This window comes from Podarcis gaigeae (genome assembly GCF_964106915.1).
Source record: "Podarcis gaigeae genome assembly, chromosome: 16".
Lineage (NCBI taxonomy): Eukaryota > Metazoa > Chordata > Lepidosauria > Squamata > Lacertidae > Podarcis > Podarcis gaigeae.
This window is the reverse complement of record NC_139693.1, coordinates 11,853,597-11,873,835: the sequence shown is the minus strand read 5'-3', so window position 1 is coordinate 11,873,835 and position 20,239 is coordinate 11,853,597. Positions and strand designations below refer to the sequence as shown.

The window sequence follows — 20,239 nt, the reverse complement described above, 5'->3', positions numbered from 1 at the left end:
CTCTGTTGCTATGCGACAAAAGGCGGGCGCTTTCCGGCAGACGAGGAGGGAGGGGGGAGTGTAGAGTCGGGATTTTGTTGCTAGGCAACCAAGAGCCGGCGGGGCCTGCATTCCAGAATAAAGGGTTTACCTGGGAGTAAGCTGTAATTGAAATGGGTCGGGCTGGATTCTGAGTAAATGTGCGTAGGATTGGGCCGTAACTTAAACCAACAAGCTGAGGAGAAGAAGAAGGAAGAAGAAACGTTGTGACAGGTAGAGATTCGACTGGTGAGGCTTTTTCTAGCAGCTGTTCTCCAGGGTTTCCGGCAGTGGATGTTTCCAGCTCTATCTGGAGATGCCAGAGACTGAACAAAATAAAATAAAATAAAAATTCCTTCCAGTAGCACCTTAGAGACCAACTAAGTTAGTTATTGGTATGAGCTTTTATGTGCACACGAAAGCTCAAACCAATAAGTAACTTAGTTGGTCTCTAAGGTGCTATTGGAAGGATGATGATGATGATGATGATGATTATTATTATTATTATTCGACTACAGCAGACCAACACAGCTACCTCCTGTAAACAGAGACTGAACCTAAGACCTACATGCAAGCAGATGTTCTGCCACTCAACTACAGTCCGTCCCCCAAAATCAAATGAAGTACTACGGAAACACTACAATAGAGTACTACAAAGAGGTCATATTCTCCATTATTTCCTTATGCATTGTTTAGTAAAGCTTAATGGAAGATAAGGCTGTCAATGGCTACTAGTCACAATGGCTGTGCTCTTCCCCCACTGTCAGGGCAGTAAGGCTTTTGAATTTCAGTTGCTGAAAACCACAGCATCTCTTGTGCTTAAGTCCTGCTTGCAGGTTTCCCACCAGCATCTAGTTGTTCACAGTGAACAGGCTGCTGGACTATATATGTCATTGGCCTGACCCAGCACACTCTTCTTGTGTTCTTATGTTGGTAGTCAAATGAAATGTTACCTTGATACGCTCTAGCATCTGTTTCCTTTCTTTACCCTTTGTTTCCCCCACCCCCACCCCACTGGCAATATTTCAGCAATAAACTCCTTGGGGGCAGAATATTTGTGTTAGCAGGTAAAGTGCACGGTAAACCACAACATAATTTGAGTTTGGAACCTACAAATTGGGCAGGCCAGATCCAACACTGTTGGCAGTCTTCCAGCTAACCCACCCACCCTCTGTTGTGGCTGCCAGATGGCACATGGAAAGAAAAAAAACTTTCCTTTTTCTGAATATCCTAAACAAGCAAGTATGAATGTAGCAAGCTCTGCGTGAATGTAGCAACTAAAAACCTACTTCCACACAAGCCAAGTACGTACAGAGATAGCGAACAGAGGTCTAACTTAGAGGAAGAAGAACTAAAATAAATCTTAACAAATTTGTCATTTTAAATAGTCTAGTCATCAGCAACATCCCTATCAATGAAAACAAGTGGACCTTGGCCACTGAAGAAAAAATACACATAAACTAAGAATCTTCAAAGGAAAGGAAGACCCTGAATATTTCTGTTCTGTCTGCTGGGACTTTATTTCTCTATCACGTGCAGGGTGGGGTGGCATCAACGGTTGGCACACCTGGGGGCATGCTCAAAGACCCTGCTGGACCTCCTCACCCTCTGCACCATTGTTGGCTGCTTGTTCACCTTCCTCTTCTTGCATTTTAATGGTGTTGCAAGGCCAAAAGAACAGGGTGTCTAACCACCACCTACTCATGTACCTCTTGGTCTGGCCCAGAGAGGAGACGCAGCAGTGGCATTGAGTGATGAGGAGCTGCTGCCCCTGCCTGCTTCCTCATTGGCATGTTGTGTCAAGCAATGGTGAGGCAAAGGAGTTGCAATGACAGTGGACCAAGGGTGGATAATACCTTTCAGCCTGAGGGCGGCGTTTAATTATGGGCAACCTTCCGAGGGCCATATTTCAGTGGCAGGTGGGCCCAAAGGTAAAATGGATGGAGCAACAGATGTAAATTATACCTACCAACATGAGTTTGACCAAACTGCGGGAGGCAGTGGAAGACAGGAGTGCCTGGCGTGCTCTGGTCTATGGGGTCACAAAGAGTCGGACACGACTAAACGACATAGTAGGCTAGTCTCTATGCACAATCACATATCCCTCTCTCTCCTCCATCAGGGCTAGCAAGAGGCATGGCCAGATTTGGACACATTCTAACCTGGCAAAGGCACCTAGAGCCAGTGAAGGAAGTGGCCTGGGGAGGGTTCTGAGGCCAGGTAGAGAGGCCTGGAGGCCTACAATTGGCCCCCAGGCCTGATGTTTCCTCATCTCTAGCTCAGTGAGTTTTACAGAAGGTATCTCTTGTCCCTCAAACCTGCAGCTGGCCCCGATGTAGGAAATTTTAACTTTTTCTCTGGCCCATCCATCAAAACATCTTATGGGAAGGGGTGTGAGGAATAAAAAGACAGGCTTTTACTTGCTGCATGGGATATTGGGCTGTGTTCATGGGTCAAATGTCCAAGCCTTTCCCACATAATTAATTACGGTCACCAAAAAACTGTTTGAATTCCTCACTTCCCATTACTAGTCCTCTCCTTTCTCTTCCTGACCATTATCAAAATGGGCATCTGCTATCTTGGGCAGCCAAGAATTTCACAGAAAGCCATGCGTGATAGTTAAAGTTTATTCCCCTTAGCTGTAAGACTGCCTGTATTTTGCAGCAATGCTGCCATAGCCTGCTCTGTATTCTCTGTCCACATTCTGTCTCTCCTCAGTGAGTTTCCCCAAATTTCTCAGAGGTATCGGGTTGAGGTTCTTGATCGCTGTTCAGATGACTGGGCCCAGCCACTTCTGTGCTCATGCTCTTCAAGGAATCTCGCTTTGTGCTGAAGAGAGAAACACGTCTCCAGATCACGTGGATCTTTGTGCTTTCAGTCCGATTGCCCAGATCTTCGGTAGATGTCTTCTTCCCAGTTGCCCACCTTTCCCTTAAGCTATGTCTTCTCTTTTTTTTCACTGCAAACAAAAATTATAAGATCATGTCAATGGGGGGGGGGGGACCAGCAAAACCAGGGCAGCTTTAGCCTTTTGGTCTCCATAACCCTCTAAAGGGCCCTGTGCCAACACATGGCACAATTATGCTACAAGCACCAATTTTGTTGGGTGGCATTGGCTGCCACTGAAACTCTTGCTGTTCTGGGATAGCTTGCATGCTGCTGTGGCAGTGTGTTGAGAAGAAAAACCCTGCTGGCTCAAGGCAAAGGCCCATCTAGTCCTCCATTCAGAGGAGCCATCTAGGTGCCTATAAAAAGCCCGCAAGCAGGCCCTGTGTGTGTTGGAAGAGGTCTGGTGCAATTAAGATGGATGCACTGGCATGTTCAGGCATGGAGGCTCCAAGTTCCAGTTTCTAAACATTGGGTTGCAATGGTAGCCATAGCTGGAGCAGACCTATTTAAATGAATAGATGTGATGAGCTTCTATCCATTAATGTGTCTACTCTCAGTACAACTTGGTTAGATACAACTTGCTGGTCCATGGCATGCAATTAAGTTTTTTGTAGGGGAACAGTTAGGGCCAGAGGCACCAGCTTGCAATGGTGATGGGGGGGGGGAGGGAGAGATGCATGTGTGAGCATCTTAAGCAGGTCAGAAACTTACTGGGCTTTGGGAAGGAGGTGCCAGGCCTCTGACAGAATTTACCAGGAACATTTAGGGGACTAACCTAGTCCCCCTAGTCCACTGATTTCAAGCCACTGTTGCTGGTCCTAATCCTGTCCTCTGAAGCAGCTGAAAAGAGGTCTGCTTCAGTCTTCTGTGTGATGGGCCTTCTGATATTTGAAGGCCACTATCAAGTCTACTTAAATATTTGCTTCTTCCGGGTAAACATACCCTACTCCTCTTCCTTGTCCCCCACAACAGTTTCTCATAGGACATGCTTTCCAGATCCTTCGCCATCCCAGTTGCCCTCTTCTGAACACGCTGCAGTTTCTTGCTTCTTAAAATGTGGTGCTCAGAACTACTACACATATATTCCGACCAGCAGAGAATAGAGTGGAGCTATTACTCATTATCTGGTCAGAATGCTTCTGTTTAAATAATCTCTCCCTTTTACCTGCCCCAGCCAGTGTGGCCAATGGGATGATGGGAGTTGTAGGATAGCAGCATCTGGAAGGTTCCCACCCCTGTTCTGCAGGGCTATCAAGGTTTGGGATTATTTGCAGTTAGCTAATCTAGCATCAGTCTACATTGTTATAAAGCAATCCTATGCATGTTCATCCAGAGGCTGTCCCATTTTGTTTAATTGGGTTTATTTGCAGATGTATGTGCAGAGGTTTGCAGCCTTAAAAAAATAATCTATATCAGTTTCACCTACATTGATAAGAAGCTGAAAAGGTTATTTATATTAGGTTATTATTTCACTATTTACTGATTAGTTTTAAAGGTTGTAAATTAGATTATCATGATCTTGTTTAGAAGCATATTCTCCTCCGGGTGGCCAGATGCACAAGGACAGGGCTTAATAATTGTGCTGAAGAAGGAATTTCAGCAAGTGTATCCTCTAATGTATAAGGCAGCTTCTGGTTTAAATTAAATCTACAAGGAAAAAAATGTATGAATATAAAAGCGCCCCAAAAAAGCTGCAATGTGAATCAATGGTTTCCTACAGTGTGAACAACCACAGTGAGCATTTGGGCTTGTGCACCCTGTTTTCCTCTTTTATACACATATTAAGAAAACCTTGGTTTGTTGAGTGATGGTTTTAGAACTTGCTAGGATTTGAGATTTCAGCTTGATCCTGGCTTGTTCTTACTAACCAGAGTCTGGACCGTGATCACACAACTGTGTTTTGTTTAAAAGTGAAAGCATCACATCTCTGCGATGATGTGAAATAAATAATAATAATTTATGATTATTTATACCCCATCCATCTAGCTGGGTTTCTCCAGCCACACTGGGTGGCTCCCAACATAATTAATAATAATAATAAATAATAATAATAATAATAATAATAATAATAATAATAATAATGGGGGAGCATGCTAACAGCTGGTTTATTGCAGTTGGAAACTGCATTTACTCATTCAGCTTTATAGCAGGAATGGAAAATATGCACCTAACTCCTGTCAAGTTCCTCCCATCGGAATCCTCCTTCCTGTTGCCTGGGCCGATTCCTCCACAAGCTCCTCCCACTTGCACGCGCGAGCTCCGCCCCCTTCCCGAGGCCCCACCCTCTTCGAACCTCGCTCGCCCCTTAGGTTCCATCTGAGAGCCTGCCCGCCCACGTGCGCAGGGCGCTGGGGATTCCCCGAATTTTCTCAGCTCCGGTGAGGGAAAACCCCTCTGCGGGATTCCCTCCTGCGATGGGGGATGCGGAGGAGAGTGAGGAGGAGGCGTCACCTTTTTCCGAGGCTGGAGCAGTCGTTTGGGGCGCGGGTGGTGCTGCTACTGAGTTTGTGTCTATCGCTTCGGAGGAAAGCACTTCATTGGATTCCACACAGCCCATCGCCCGCCGCGCGGCGCCTGGACGGGGCCCGGCCCGGCCCGCCAAAGGGGCCTGCCGCCGCAGCCTTATTCCCTAGGCGGCTTTTGTGAGGTCACGCTTTCGCCTCGGCTCCAACTTTGGCGGAGGAAAGTTGCCTCGCCTCACTCTGCCCACCATCATCCACCGTCGTCCTTTAAAAAACAAGAAAAAGGTTCTTTTATATTATATCACTTGCATTTGTTATAAAATATATCACCTTCCGATCCCGGATCCCACTCCCTTCGTTACCAAGGTGGCTGCGATCCTATGCACGTTTCCCTAAAGGTAAAGGGACCCATGACCATTAGGGCCAGTTGTGGCCGACTCTGGGGTTGTGGCGCTCATCTCGCTTTATTGGCCGAGGGAGCCGGCGTACAGCTTCCGGGCCATGTGGCCAGCATGACTAAGCCGCTTCTGGCGAACCAGAGCAGTGCACGGAAATGCCGTTTACCTTCCCGCCGGAGCAGTACCTATTTATCTACTTGCACTTTGACGTGCTTTCGAACTGCTAGGTGGGCAGGAGCAGGGACCGAGCAACGGGAGCTCGCCCCCATAGCGGGGATTCGAACCGCCGACCTTCTGATCGACACGTCCTAGGCTCTGTGGTTTAACCCACAGCACCACGTTTCCCTAGGAGGGAGTAAATCCCATACAGAGTGAATGAGACTTACTTCAGGTTTTATGTATTGATTTAAGCAATTTAGTATACTGCTTAACTACAGTAGTCTCAAGTTTACAAATATATGGTACAAAAAAATAAAAATACGATTACGTTGCATTAAAGCCACATTTCCCCATCAAAAGCAAATCCCATTGCCTTGAGAAGGTAAGAGCAGCCTGGCTGCTGCATCAGGCCAAAGGATCAGGCTATCTTGTCCAACACCCTCTTCTCACAATGGCCAAACAGATGACACAATGGGCAGCCCCAAAGCAGGGCATGGGTGCAACAGCAAGTCTCCCTGCTTTTGATTCCCAGCATGTTGCCTCCAAGAGAGGAGGGAGAGAATACACAGGCATCCTTTTTTTCTGCTCCATAAATCCTCTCCAAGCCCCTGTAAATGGTGAGAGCTTTGTAGTAGGGATAGTTTGCAGAATGATACAGAAAGCTTCCCAAACTGCATCCAAAAATGCAGATAGGGTAGTTGTGGGATATAAGAGATGTTGGGTGGAGAAATCAGCAAAGGCAGTTCTGCAGATTGCAGCATTAAATAATAATAGAATGATTATTATTACATTATATCCCACCAGTCCTCTGGGGAGCTCAAGATCACATACAGGTAAATTATATTATTTTTATTATTTTATTTTATTTTATTAAATACATACCCTGCCCATCTGGCTGGGTTTTCCCAGCTACTCTGGGCGGCTTCCAACCGAATATTGAAAACAATACAGCGTCAGACATTAAAAACTTCCCTAACAGGGCCGCCTTCAGTTGTCTTTTAAAATTCAAATAGTTGTTTATTGCCTTGACATCTGCTGGGAGGGCATTCCACAGGGCAGGCGCCACTACTGAGAAGGCCCTCTGCCTGGTTCCCTGTAACCTCACTTCTCACAGCGAGGGAACCGCCAGAAGGCCCTGGGTGCCGGACCTCAGTGTCCGAGCTGGATGATGGGGGTACATGGTTCCCCCACAACAGCCCTGTGAGGTAGATTAAGCCAGGTGTGGGGAACCTTTTCCCTTCTAGGTGTTGCTGAACTACAACTCCCATCAGCCCTAGCAGGCATAGCCAATGGTATAGTTCAGCAACACCGGGATGACTAAATGTTCCCCATTTTAGGCTGAGTTGGGATGTGAGCTCCAGTCTCCCAAGTCCTAGTCCAGTACTCTTGAACCACACACTGCGCCACATACAATATATAGTATGAAAGCTGTGTTAGTCTGTTATGATTAAAAACCCAGTGTGGTACAGTGGTAAGAGTGTTGGACCAGGACCAGGAAATAGCAGGGTTCGAATCCCGACTCGGCCATGAAACTCAATGAGTTGGGCCGCTCATTTTCATCTTAACCTACTTCACAGGGTAAATGAGAAGGGGGAGAACCATGAATGCCGCCTTAGCTTGTTGGAGAAAACGGTGGGATATAAATGCAAGAACTAAAGAGAAATGTTTTGGGTAGAACCTTAAGTCTAAATTTTAATAAGCTTTTTTATGGGAATATGAATAAAAACTGATAAAAGTGTCCTTTTGTGGTGGGGGGCATTCAAGGGCTTTCTTTGTGTTAAAGGTAAAGGGACCCCTGACCATTAGGTCCAGTCGTACTGACTCTGGGGTTGTGGCGCTCATCTCGCTTTACTGGCCGAGGGAGCCGGCGTACAGCTTCCGGGTCTTTTGGCCAGCATGACTAAGCAGCTGCTGGCGAACCAGAGCAGCGCACGGAAACGCCATTTACCTTCTCGCCGGAGCGGTACCTATTTATCTACTTGCACTTTGACATGCTTTCAAACTGCTAGGTTGGCAGGAGCTGGGACCAAGCAACAGGCGCTCACCCCATCGCGGGGATTTGAACCGCCGACCTTCTGATCGGCAAGTCCTAGGCTCTGTGGTTTAACCCACAGCGCCACCCACGTCCCTGTTTCTTTGTAGTAATAGCACATAAAAAAAGATGTGGAATAATATGAGCAGCTCTTGCTGGTTCATATTAAAGGTCTGTTTGATGAAGCAGGCTCTAGCCCTTGAAAGATGATGTCATGACTTTGTTAGCCTTTAAGGTGCCACAGCACTCTAACTACAACAGACCAATGTGGCTATTTGGTGGGGTGGAAGGCAGGGAAACCTATCTTCTGGTGGAGCCACAGCCAATGGCGGACAAACTCACCCCAACTGGCAGTAAAAAAGAAATTAGGCATCTGGTCTCTGGCTGAAGGCAGATCTTCACAGTGGCTTCCCCATAGGAATTAGTGATTATCCAGCTCACTCTTACTGCTCAGACCCAGTAAAATCACTGGCTGTTACTAACAAGTCTGTTGACTTCAACTGGTCTCTTCACAGTGGAGCTTAAGGGGTTGTATTCAGTTATTTCTGACAGTGGACAACCAAGAGGCTTCTGGGAAGCTCATGAAGGATATAACTATGGGTAGGCAAACTAAGGCCCGGGGACTGGATCCAGCCTAATTGCCTTCTAAATCTGGCCCGTGGACGGTCCGAGAATCAGCGTGTTTTGACATGATTAGAATATGTCCTTTTATTTAAAATGCATCTCTGGGTTATTTGTGGGGCCTGCCTGGTGTTTTTACATGAGTAGAATGTGTGCTTTTATTTAAAATGCATCTCTGGGTTATTTGAGAGCCAGTGTGGTGTAGTGGTTAAGAGCGGTGGACTCGTAATCTGGTGAACTGGGTTTGCTTCCCCGCTCCTCCACATGCAGCTGCTGGGTGACCTTGGGCCAGTCACACTTCTCTGAAGTCTCTCAGCCTCACTCACCTCACAGGGTGTTTGTTGTGGGGAAGGAAGGGGAAGGAGAATGTTAGCCGCTTTGAGACTCCTTAGGGTAGTGATAAAGCGGGATATCAAATCCAAACTCTTCTTGTGGGGCATAGGGATTTGTTCATCCCCCCCCCCAAAAAAAATATATTCCGGCCCCCCACAAGGTCTGAGGGACAGTGGACCAGCCCCCTGCTGAAAAACTTTGCTGACCCCTGGATATAACCTTCCTGCATTTCAGAGGTTGACTACTGCTGGAAATGGAGTCTCCACTTTTGTTAGTGGGATTACTAGAGTTGACCTGCATGGATTTGCCCAATGGTATTGTAAGCCAGTAGTCGTGAGCCCCATGGCCACAGCATTTTGTATGAAGGAGTTTCATGGATGACCCTGAGTTTCTAAAATTATTTTTCTAACCCTACTATTATTTTAAAGACCTATCATACCCATCTCTTTTTCTAAGCTAAATGCTTTTAGCTTTTCCTCACAGGGACTGTGGGTTTTCCACTCATCCCCTCAATCTTGGGCCGCATTCACACTGTACATTTAAAGGAGTATTGTACCACTTTGAACTATTGTGGCTTCCCCCAAAGAATCCTGGGAACTGGAGTTTCCCCCTCATTCCCCTCACAGTGGTACAATATCCGAAGTTCCCTAGGAAAAGACACTCGTGGTTAATCCACTCTGGAGACTGTCGCTCTCTGTGAGGGGGAATAGCGGTCTCTTAACAACTCTTGACATTCTTGTTGCAAACTGTTTTGATCTTTTCTAGGACATAGCAGTATGCATTTTGATAAATCTGCAAATCTGATCGTGGATGGGGCAACACTCCCCCTGAAAATGCAGGTTCCCAGTCTGGGTATTTTGCTGGATTTGGCCCCGAGCCTGGATGCTCAGATTTATGTGGTAGCCAAAACTGCATTTGCACAGTTAAATTTCATGTGCCAGCTGTGCCCATTCCTGGAGAATTCTCATCTAGCTTAGTTACATCCCATTTGGATTATGGTAACATGCTCTATGTAGGGCTTTATTTGAAGTGCTTGAAAACTCCAACAAACGAAGAACTGCAGGCAAATCCTTGACTGGGGCTGGTTGTAGGGAGCCTTTTACTCCCTTTTTTTGACTTCTCCACTGGCTGTTTCTGGGCTCAATTCAAAGTGTTGGTTATGACCTATAGAATACAGTTTATGCCCAGGCTCTCTGAAGGACCGTATTCTGCCACAGAAACCTGCCCAGGCTCTGAGATCTTTGGGGGAGGCCCTTCTCTCAGCCCTGCCACCCTCACAGGCACATTTGGTGGGAATGTGAAAGGAGGCCTTCCAGATTTGGGGACTTGCTTCCTAGTGAAGCTAGGCTGGCTCCCTCCTTGTTATCCTTCTGCCAGCAGGTGAAAACAATGTTTTATTCTAGTAGGCTTTTGGGAACTGACTTTTTTTTTTAAAAAAAGTAAAGGGCTTCCCATTAGTGCTGTGCTATTTTTACAATGGACGCGGATGGCGCTGTGGGTAAAACCTCAGTGCCTAGGACTTGCCAATCGTATGGTCGGTGGTTTGAATCCCCGCGGTGGGGTGAGCTCCCGTCGTTCGGTCCCAGCTCCTGCCCACCTAGCAGTTCAAAAGCACTCTTAAGTGCAAGTAGATAAATAGGTACCGCTTTATAGCAGGAAGGTAAATGGCGTTTCCGTGTGCTGCGCTGGTGCTGGCTCGCCAGCTACAGCTTTGTCACGCTGGCCACGTGACCCGGAAGTGTCTTCGGACGGCGCCGGCTCACAGCCTCTAGAGCGAGATGAGCACGCAACCCTAGAGTCGGACACGACTGGCCCGTACGGGCAGGGGTACCTTTACCTATTTTTATTATCTCTGTTTTAATAAGTTGTTATTGCATTAATTCTATTACAGTTTAATTACTTTTCAACTTTTATCTGTGTTGTTTCAATTTGTGTAAGCTACACTGAGGCCTGGAAAAGTTGGAATATGAATATAATAATATCCTGAGTGGTCCCAAACTTGGGAGTTAGAAGTTGCTTCCACACATCACTCCTATGCACTCTTTAAAAATAAAATGGAAATTCTAAGCAGGACAGGAAAGGTGACACTTTCTCCTACCCGAGACCCCGCACAGGGGAAAAATAGCCCACATTCAGAGCATATTGTGCAAGAAGGTACTTTTTAATAGCTTCAAGCGGTCTTAACTGCACAGCAGCCAAAATGAGAGAAGGAAAATGGAGAATTTCAACCATGCAGGGGGGAAAAGTGTTGTCTCCATAACGTTCTTGAAATGAAGCCTCTGCTATAAAACTTCACATTCCTGCCACACCAGCTCCCCAGATCCAAAAAATAACCTGGGGCTGCTATGAGGTTAAAAGCCCTCCCATGGCAAACTTGTCCTACCAGGCAGCAGAAAGCAGCTCACAATGTTTCTGTCTCTTTTTCTCCCATGACCAGCCAAGGCCTTTGCTTGTGGCAAACCCATGTCCAAGGCTGAGATTCAGGCACTTTGGTGATGCCTGCCTCCTTCATTATTAAAAAGGCAAATGTCGTTCCAACCCCCTCCCCACCCAGATCTCAAGATTCAGCTTTTTTAATCTTCTTCGGCTTTTTGAGGCCCTTGTCCCTTCGGGGTGCGTCCCTCCCCACGTCAGAGCACGGCTGTCGTTCGGCTTTCCGCTTGGCGGCAACCACTTCCATTGAGTTCCAGATCTCGTCCACCTCCTCCTCCTCCTCTTTCACGTCACTCTGGAGGTCAGCTGAAGGGTCGGCGCCTTCATCCTGGAGAAAGAAGATCAAGGATGTATCTGCACCTTAATCCAGGCTTCCCTAGTGGCATCAGTGGCATGCAATGCACTCCCTGCTGAAATATGAGAGTGCCCATCTGTATTGGCATGCTGCCGGCTTTTAAAGAGGCACCTGTTGACGCAGGCATTCCCGTGATTTCTTGACTCATGTCTCCAGTTACAATAAGTGTGTGGCACCTAACTATGTTCTCAGAGTAGGTCCACTGACACTAATGGGCCCTAATGTTGGTTAATTTAATAGGTGTACTCTCAGTAAGACTAATAGATGATACAACCCATCACATTTGATTGCCTATTTTAGTCAATAGGGTGGAATTAAATGTTGCGCTATTACACAATCTTCCATTTGTGCAAGCATTCAACTTGTCAGACAGAACAATCCCCACACCCTTCTCCTGCTCCGTGCTCAGAGCCTCATGGCAACCAGGAATTATAATACCTCCTCCTCGGTCCCTTTGACTCACCTCCCATTTTTCTCTGCTGGTTAGCAGCAGGCAGTTCAATCGAGATTTCAGATACACCTGTAACCAAACAGAGACATGGTTCAGTTAAACAGCCGAGAGGAGGCCACCAGCTTGACCCATCTTGATATCCTCCAGCCACTGTTGAACTCAAGCTTCATCAGCCCCAGCTGTCATGGCCAATAGCCAGAGATGATGGGAGTTGAGAATCCAAAATCATACCACCCACTAATACTGAATGTTGAGCATTCTGGCTGGCGCTGATGGGAGGTTCCCCCACAATCTATATGCAACCACTAGCAACATTGTCGTGTTGGGCTCCTCCTCACCTTATGCTCCAAGCGCTTGTGCTGGAGGTTGTGCACACGAAGGAAGCGGTCCAGTCCGCACGAGGCCACCAGCGGAAGCACAGGGTGGCACTGGATGGCACGGACACTCCCAGCGAAGCCTTTGAGGCACTTCAGCAACCGCCCTGTCACAGGACGACAACAATGGCTGAGTTACGAGGGCGGTAGGTATGGTGTGGCTACACTACTCAGGTGTGGAATTTGGAATGTAGTGAAGTGTAGCTTGGCGACAGCCTTACAAATTTATTATATAGTAAGATATTGTTGTAAAGGCAGACTTGGAAAAAAAGCCGTGAGGTTTTTCTTTGCGCTTGTGTGGAATTAAACAGGAAATTTTAAGTCTGCTGCACATCGCTGTGGTTCATAGACTATAAGATTCCAAGTACAGGATCCCAAGGGAGGTGATCTTCTACTGCCCATGTTTTTGTTTTGTTTTTTTAATATTTAACGCTGTATTGTTTTTAATACTTGATTGGGAGCCGCCCAGAGTGCCTGGGGAGACTCAGCCAGGTGGGCAGGGTATAAATAATAAATTATTATTATTATTATTATTATTATTATTATTATTATTCCCCACTTGGCCTGCCTTGAGGTACGGAACCATTTTGTAGCCAACAGAATAGGCCTCACAGAACAAGGGTGTGTGTAGTTTCAGAGTGAGAGTGTCTGCAACCCCAGCTGGAAAATGTGACCACAAAGGCTGGCAACAACCTCTGACTAAAAAACAGAGGAGGAGAACTTTGCCTGGCCAAATGCTGCTGTCTGCAACTTGCTTTAAAGAACCTTCCCGTCACTAGAGAGTTGCCACTCCAGCTGTACATCAAAATCTCCTTTTGCCCTCTGTTTTTAGCCCACCTTGCTCCTCTACAACTCTCTTTCCAGATTCTCCTCAGATCCAAAACCCCCTCCCCACTCCATCATCCTGGCTCTTACTTACCTTGCCGTAAATCAATTACTGCCACATCCCCACGCGAGCTGCCCACAACAACAGCACTGTAAGTGAAAAAAGGAGGAATTATATATTTCCAATTTTGCAACAGGACAGCATCCATGTAGGCCCTTAGCTGTGAGCAGCCAAGGACACTGCAGGCTGGGGATTGTATCCAGAGCTTGAAAAGTTCATTTTTTAAAAAGGAACTAGTTGCAGTTCACATTTGTCCCTTTACAATATGAAATAATTCCGCTCACATTCAGTCCCAGTTCACAAAAATAATGCTCAGCAATTTTTTCCAGCATTCAGAATGTTACAAGCTGCTATGCTAAAGTATTAAATATACTTAAGAAGACTAACAAAAACAACCACCACCACATGGAGGAATGTGAATGATTTAGCTTATCTACCCAAACAATTATGATCTTTAAACTTAAAATGCCCAAGGAATCTATGAAGTAGAACAGCACATGTAATAGAATGAACTTGAAGATGATCTGGAAATCGTTCCAAGTTCCACCCTGAAACAAACTTCATTCACATTTAATTCACCTGGCAATTATGGGAACTGCCTTCAGTTGTAAGGGGGAGATCTTTGAATTAATTCATTGAAGTTTGTTAAACCAAACTCATTCATTCCAAGCACTGGGGAGAAGAGAAACTCACTTTGCGTCAGGGGTCAGGGAGAGGGCAGTGAGCGGGTACTCCCCAAAGTTGGCTTCCAACACAGGGCGCCGCTGTGGGGAGCTGGGGTCATAGAGCCGGACCTGGAGGCAGAAGAAGACCAAGAGGATGAAGAACAGAAGTCTTCATCCTCAGATGAAAGACCCAACAGCAGCAGCAACCACCCTATAACACTTCCAAATGCAGTGATGGAGAACCTTTTCCAGCCCTTCTGGACAATGTTCCGAGGGACACATGGAAGCACTGTGCAAACTTTGGTTAGGATATCTCAAGAGATGTCCAAATACATAGAGAACAAATGCCTAACTTTCTGAAATATGTGGTGGTGATATCTGTCTTCCCCAGCTTCTACCTGGTGGTGTCCAGTGCAGGTAACAATTTTCTCTGATCCAGGCAGGAACTGCATGTCCCGGTCCCAGATAGGCACCCTCAGGTCAAGCCAGTCGTTCCGCACCTGTTGACAAGAGGGCAAGGCATGGTGTGAACGAAGGCAAGAGTGTGCCATTCTCCAATACATGACACATCCTGAAGAACCTGAAAAGGAAAAATATCTTTCCTGAACTGCACTATGGAATCTGCTTGGATGGCCTTTACAGAGGATTGGACAAATTCATGGAAGAAAGGCTCTCTATGGATTCTAGCCATGTTGTTCTCCTACCACAGCTGGAGGCAAGATGTGCCTCTGAATGGCAGCTGGGGAGAGCTGCTGTTGTGCTCAGGTCCAGCTTTTGGTTGGCCACTACAGGCACAGGATGATGGACCAGATGCGTCTTTGGCCTGATCCAGCAGGGCTCTTCTTAGGCCCTTATCCGTGCACTAATACAGGAGAAAGGAGCCCAGGCTGTTTACACAGTATAGCAAACTCACATTTTTGGCTCGGAAGACGGGCTCCTGCGGTTGGTGGAGGTCCCACACCTTGAGGCAGTTCTCCTTCCCGCCTGTGGCCACACGGTGAGGCTGTTCCGGGTTCTGGCGCATGCGGCACACGCCAGGGCCCAGCTGGACCTCCAGCTGCAATGCAAGAGATAGAGCTGGTGGTGGAGGTGTACAAAGCCAAGTCAAACACACGTGGACTCTCCTTCCTTGGAGGTTTCTAAGCAGAGGCTGGATGGCCATCTGCCCTGGATGCTTTAGTTGAGATTCCTGCATTGCAGGGGGTTGGACTAGATGGCCCTTGGGTCCCTTCCAACTCAATGATTCTATGGTTCTGTATGTAGACAGGCTACCTAACATGAGGACCTGCCGGATGCAGGTTCATAAACCTCAGCTAAGTAGCTATGACTGGCCTTGGGGAAGACGCTTTCATTCTTAGTTCCTCCCCAAAATATGCAACATTGAAGAGGGTGGCGAGAAATCCACTTTTGCTGCAAGGATGGATAAAGCAACAATTATGTTGTAGGGTTTCGGTTTGCTTTTTTAAAAAAAATGTTGTCATTTTACAGTAGCTTTGTGCAAAAGGTGCAGTTCCACAGGAGTATAGTCATAGGTTGAAACCAATTAAGTTCTATTCAGTGGAGTCCCACTCAGATGGGTTAAACCACAGAGCCTAGGACTTGCCGATCAGAAGGTTGACGGTTCGAATCCCTGCGATGGGGTGAGCTCCCGTTGCTCGGTCCCTGCTCCTGCCAACCTAGCAGTTCGAAAGCAGGTCAAAGTGCAAGTAGATAAATAGGTACCACTCCAGCGGGAAGGTAAACAGCATTTCTGTGCGCTTAGTCATGCTGGCCACATGACCCGGAAGCTGTACGCCAGCTCCCTTGGCCAGTAAAGCGAGATGAGCGCCGCAACCCCAGAGTCGGCCACGACTGGACCTAATGGTCAGGGGTCCCTTTACCTTTCAAGCTCATTAGCTTCAATGGGTCTACCCTGAGTAGAACAAGTATGGGATACAATCTGCAGAATTTAACTTCCTGAACATATCAGCTCTTTCAGCAAACAAAACCCAACAATTTTCTAGCACTTAAGACTGCAAAGATATTTAGAAAAATTAAAAACACACAATAAAAAGCGTTGTGGCTCCTTAAAAGGCTATTGTGTGGCCTGGAAACCATCTCTCCCCCCCTTCCCCCCTCCCTTAGACACCAAGATAGGACTCACATTTTCCGACGAAGCATCCCGCCAGACCTTCAGCAAACCAGACTGTACACAGGTGATAAGGGAACTGTAGGAATTGGTTGAAGAATGAAAAGGGAAGAGAGATAAGAGGGGAGGGAGGTAGAGAGAAATTAATTTACCATACATGTGGAGAATGCATAAGACGAGCTAGTAGCAATTCTTTCCAAGGAAGAAATAAACCCACAAAGCCTTACCTCCTACAACTCAGTGAAAAGAACACACATTTGTGTGCTGAACAGCCAATGTTCAATCAGGAAGGGGGCTTGAAGTCACAACCGATCAGCCAACGGGCATCACTCAGGACTTCCAAGTGGAAGCAATCTCTGGGGCCTGCTGGGTGCCAAACTTAAAAGCTTCTGAATTTGAACCAAGCTGGCACAGATTAAGGTTCCTGATTGTTCCTTTATAGCTACATCTTTATCTGCCTCACACCTGGGGCAGGTGGCTGTGGCTAGGGGAAAATTGGTCTTACAAGCCAATTAGGACCCCTGAGGTTTAGGCCCCAAAATACCTGAAAGATTGCTTCCTTCACTACAGATCTTCTCAGGTGCTGAGACTGGCACAGAGGGTACTTTTGTTAGTTCTACCTCAGACGTTCGCTGTGCGTATGTGTGTGGCAGCCCAAGAGAGTGCATTCTAAAGTACAAACACCCAAGGATCATCCCTGCTGAATCCATGGGCGTCATCTCAAGTGACATGAAGCCTGTCCTTTCCCTGAGGTAGATGAAGGCTAAGGATTTGAAGGGATTCAGACTTACTTGTCAAGCACAGCCAAGCCACAAAAGGGTCCCTCGCCTCCTAGACAGTCTCGTGACTCAGTAAACTTGCCCTTCTCAGTACTGAACAATCTGACTGATCCATCAAGGCATCCCACAAAGATCTGGGAAGAAACAAAAGGAAAGAAAACAGAAACTATTAAGAAACAAACGTGCACCTCCCTGGCTGCATTCTTTCAGAGAGGCGACTGCACCTCAGTGAGAGAATGTATGCAAAAATAAGTTCCAGGTTCAAACCTCTGCCATCACCAGTTACAATGCCCTCCAATGCAGGGGATAGGAAAAGCTTTTGGAGAGACGCTGCCAGTCACAAAAGACAATACAAGAAAGACTCTGTAAAGGCTACCCTTGGGCCTGTTCCGGAGGCTCTGGGTGGTGCAAAACACTGCAGCTAGACTGCTGGTGGTGACAGACTATCGCTAGCACATAACTCCAGTGCCCAAATGCTTGCACTGGCTGCCCACATGACTCTTGGTCAGGTTCAACGTTCTTGTACTGATCTTGTACAACTTGAGTCCAGGATACTTCAGGCACTGCAAGATCCCTGCTCAAACTCTGAGGTCTTCAGGAGAGTTTCTGTTGGTATTCCCCCATGGCTTAGATGCATAGATCTTATGCACAAGGAGCTGTGAGGGAGGCTTGTCTTTCATTATACATCTTTAGGCTTCAGGTGAAAATATTTCCCTTTAGCTGGGCCTTTGGCTGATTAATATTCTACACCCTTTTAAATGGGTTTGTGGGAAGGTTGTGTGGTTTTTTTGACAATACTAAGCTAGAGGGACCAACAGCCCAACCCACTATAAGGCAGCTTCCCATACAATGAGGTATCCCCAGCATCCAGTCCCCTAAACTCTGCCAGCTGCATTAGGAGTTGGCAACCCCATTACCTCAGACTCGTAGGGATCGCCCCAACACATGGCAGTAACAGCTTCATGTCGACTGAGCACCGCATCTCCTGACTTATAGTTTGTGGCCTGTTTCTTCTGCAGGTTGATCCCTAGAAAGAGGAGAAAAGAGAAAGAAGGGGATATTATTGGGAAGGGGGAAAAGAGAAACAGGTCGATGGCATACTCTCCCTGTGTCACTAACCACCAGGAAAGGGGAAGCTGAGGGGCTAGTGGACTTCTATCTGCTCCTTGATTTTCTAATCTAGCTCCCTCCTGCTAAGTCTTATGACGCAGGTTTGGCAACTTCTCAACCATTCCTGGTACTGTGACCTTTTACATGGACTTGATCTACACCAGGGGTGACTAACCTATGGCCCTCCAAATGTTGCTGAACTACAACTCCCACCAGTCCCAACCAATAATTATGTAACGGAATCCCCACTTTACACGATTTAGCTGATCATGCCCCTTTCAAAGGCACAGCAACAGCATCCAGCTACTAGACTGGTAAGTGATGGGTATTTATGTAAAAGCCTTTTGCAGCATTCCCCTCCCACATAAGACTCACTCTATATCTCCTCTGGCCTTTGTGTCTAGAGACCTTATTCACAGTGTCCCTATCTCCCCCTACCCATTAAGAGCATACCATGAACTGGGCTGGACCTAACCAACAGTGCACCTGTTCCAGGATCACAGTTTCAACATTGGCGAACCTTGATGCCTCCACGAAGTTCACAAGCAGGGCATGAAGGCAACCACCCTCCCCTGTCGCTTGTCCTCAGCAAATTCCGAGGTATACTGCCTCGAGGGCTGGAGGTTCCACTGAGCCACTATGACTAATGCCTATTGAATATCCTAGCCTCTTCTGTTCATTTGCTTATCCCACTTTTTCCGCCCTCCAAACAAGCATTCATTGTCTACACATAAGCTCCCCGCCCAAGAAACCATCCTCTCTGCCCCATCACCTTCCCTTCTTTCACATGTACTACCTATAATGTACTTCCTTCAAAACGTGCCTCAGAAAGGGGGGAGGCACTCTGTACATGCTCAGAAGCCCAAAGCACCATAACTTGTTGTAAGGGTGCGGGCAACCTCACCCCCCTCCTACCACTAGGAACAGCTCTCCGTTTCTCCAGCGTCGCTGAATAATAGACATCCCACCCCAAGTAGCGGTCGAGCCCCGTACCCTCCATTACCTTTCAGGATGCCCGTCTCGGACCCCACCCACACGTGGTTACCCCGCGCCGGAGACGCCATTTCTACTGTCGCTCCGCCTCTGGACTTCCCGAGGCTCGTCCTGCCCCGAAATCCCTGTTGAGCCGGACGTTTTAGAGTGTGACACCGGAAGAGAATGTTACTAAGGCCCCGCGCTGATTCGCCAGCGCGGCTTCCTCGGTGTTGCACTCTTAGCAATCCCATTGGTACGCCGTTCCCCTTTCCTGGTGGTCCCTTTGTTTTCCTGATAGCGAAGGGACGGGGCTGTTTATGGACCTTCTTCCTACATAGACCCCACTGAGTGCGCTTCAGCTGGGGAAGGGGACTATTTTGCGGGCAAATAGAGCTCCAAAATGGGGATAGGGTCAGGCGAGCCCTGCAGGAATAACTGTACAGGAAACCAGTGTGGTGCTTAATAATAATAATAATAATAATACAGTGGTACCTCAGGTTACAGACGCTCCAGGTTACAGATGCTTCAGGTTACAGACACCGCTAACCCAGAAATAGTACCTCGGGTTAAGAACTTTGCTTCAGGATGAGAACAGAAATCGTGCTCCGGCGGCGCAGCAGCAGTGGGAGGCCCCATTAGATAAAGTGGTAACTCAGGTTAAGAACAGTTTCAGGTTAAGAATGGACCTCCAGAACGAATTAAGTTCTTAACCCGAGGTACCACTGTAATAATAATAATAATAATAATAATAATAATAATAATAATATATTTATACCCCGCCGATCTGGCTGGGTTTCCCCAGCCACTCTGAGCGGCTTCCAACAAAAGATTAAAAATACATTAAAATATCAGTAATTAAAAACCCCTAAACAGGGTTGCCTTCAGATTCCTTCTAAGCGCCAGATAGTTGTTAATTTCTTTCACATCTGATGGGAGGGTGTTGCACAGAATGAGTGCCATTACCAAGAAGGGGCTAGACTAGAGTGTCGAACCAGGACTTTGGAGACCAGAGTCTGAATCTGCACTCAGCCCTCACTGAGGTGACATTGGATACCAAAATAATGCAGCCTGGTGTCAATAGGCAGGGAGTTCCACAGTATAGCTGCTAAAAGATCAATTGCTTCCAAGTGTGGAAAACATATATGTGGCAACTTTACAGTGCCAGTTCCGC

At 47.0% G+C, this 20,239-nt stretch overlaps 1 protein-coding gene and 1 long non-coding RNA gene across 3 annotated transcripts; both read right to left on the bottom strand.

Moving 5' to 3' along the window:
- Positions 1-2,631: 2,631 nt before the first annotated feature.
- LOC310833501 lies at positions 2,632-6,357 on the bottom strand. 2 transcript variants are annotated; one of them, XR_014558715.1, is made up of 3 exons: positions 6,255-6,357; positions 5,359-5,634; positions 2,632-2,977 (listed from the first exon to the last, which is right to left on the bottom strand). It is a non-coding gene; the product is annotated as an uncharacterized lncRNA (long non-coding RNA). The 2 variants fall into 2 exon arrangements; XR_014558716.1 differs by having other exon boundaries at positions 6,154-6,333.
- Positions 6,358-11,052: 4,695 nt separating this feature from the next.
- WDR74 (WD repeat domain 74) lies at positions 11,053-19,253 on the bottom strand. The gene is made up of 11 exons (XM_083715897.1): positions 19,097-19,253; positions 17,901-18,010; positions 16,996-17,117; positions 16,220-16,283; positions 14,990-15,133; positions 14,475-14,576; positions 14,105-14,205; positions 13,445-13,500; positions 12,490-12,632; positions 12,164-12,220; positions 11,053-11,673 (listed from the first exon to the last, which is right to left on the bottom strand). The coding sequence occupies exons 1-11, from the start codon at positions 19,155-19,157 to the stop codon at positions 11,470-11,472; spliced, it is 1,164 nt and encodes a 387-aa protein (XP_083572023.1). The 5' UTR covers positions 19,158-19,253; the 3' UTR covers positions 11,053-11,469.
- Between the last annotated feature and the right edge of the window lie 986 nt (positions 19,254-20,239).

What these genes read in the sequence shown, in the direction of transcription:
- WDR74 (XM_083715897.1), bottom strand. Translation starts at nt 19,157, where the DNA reads ATGGCGTCTCCGGCGCGGGGTAACCACGTGTGGGTGGGGTCCGAGACG. An exon ending in GCGATCCCTACGAGTCTGAG is followed by an intron (nt 17,118 to 17,900) that starts GTAATGGGGTTG and finishes GTTTCTTCCCAG; the next exon opens with ATCTTTGTGGGATGCCTTGA. An exon ending in TCCCTGACCCCTGACGCAAA is followed by an intron (nt 13,501 to 14,104) that starts GTGAGTTTCTCT and finishes TTTCACTTACAG; the next exon opens with TGCTGTTGTTGTGGGCAGCT.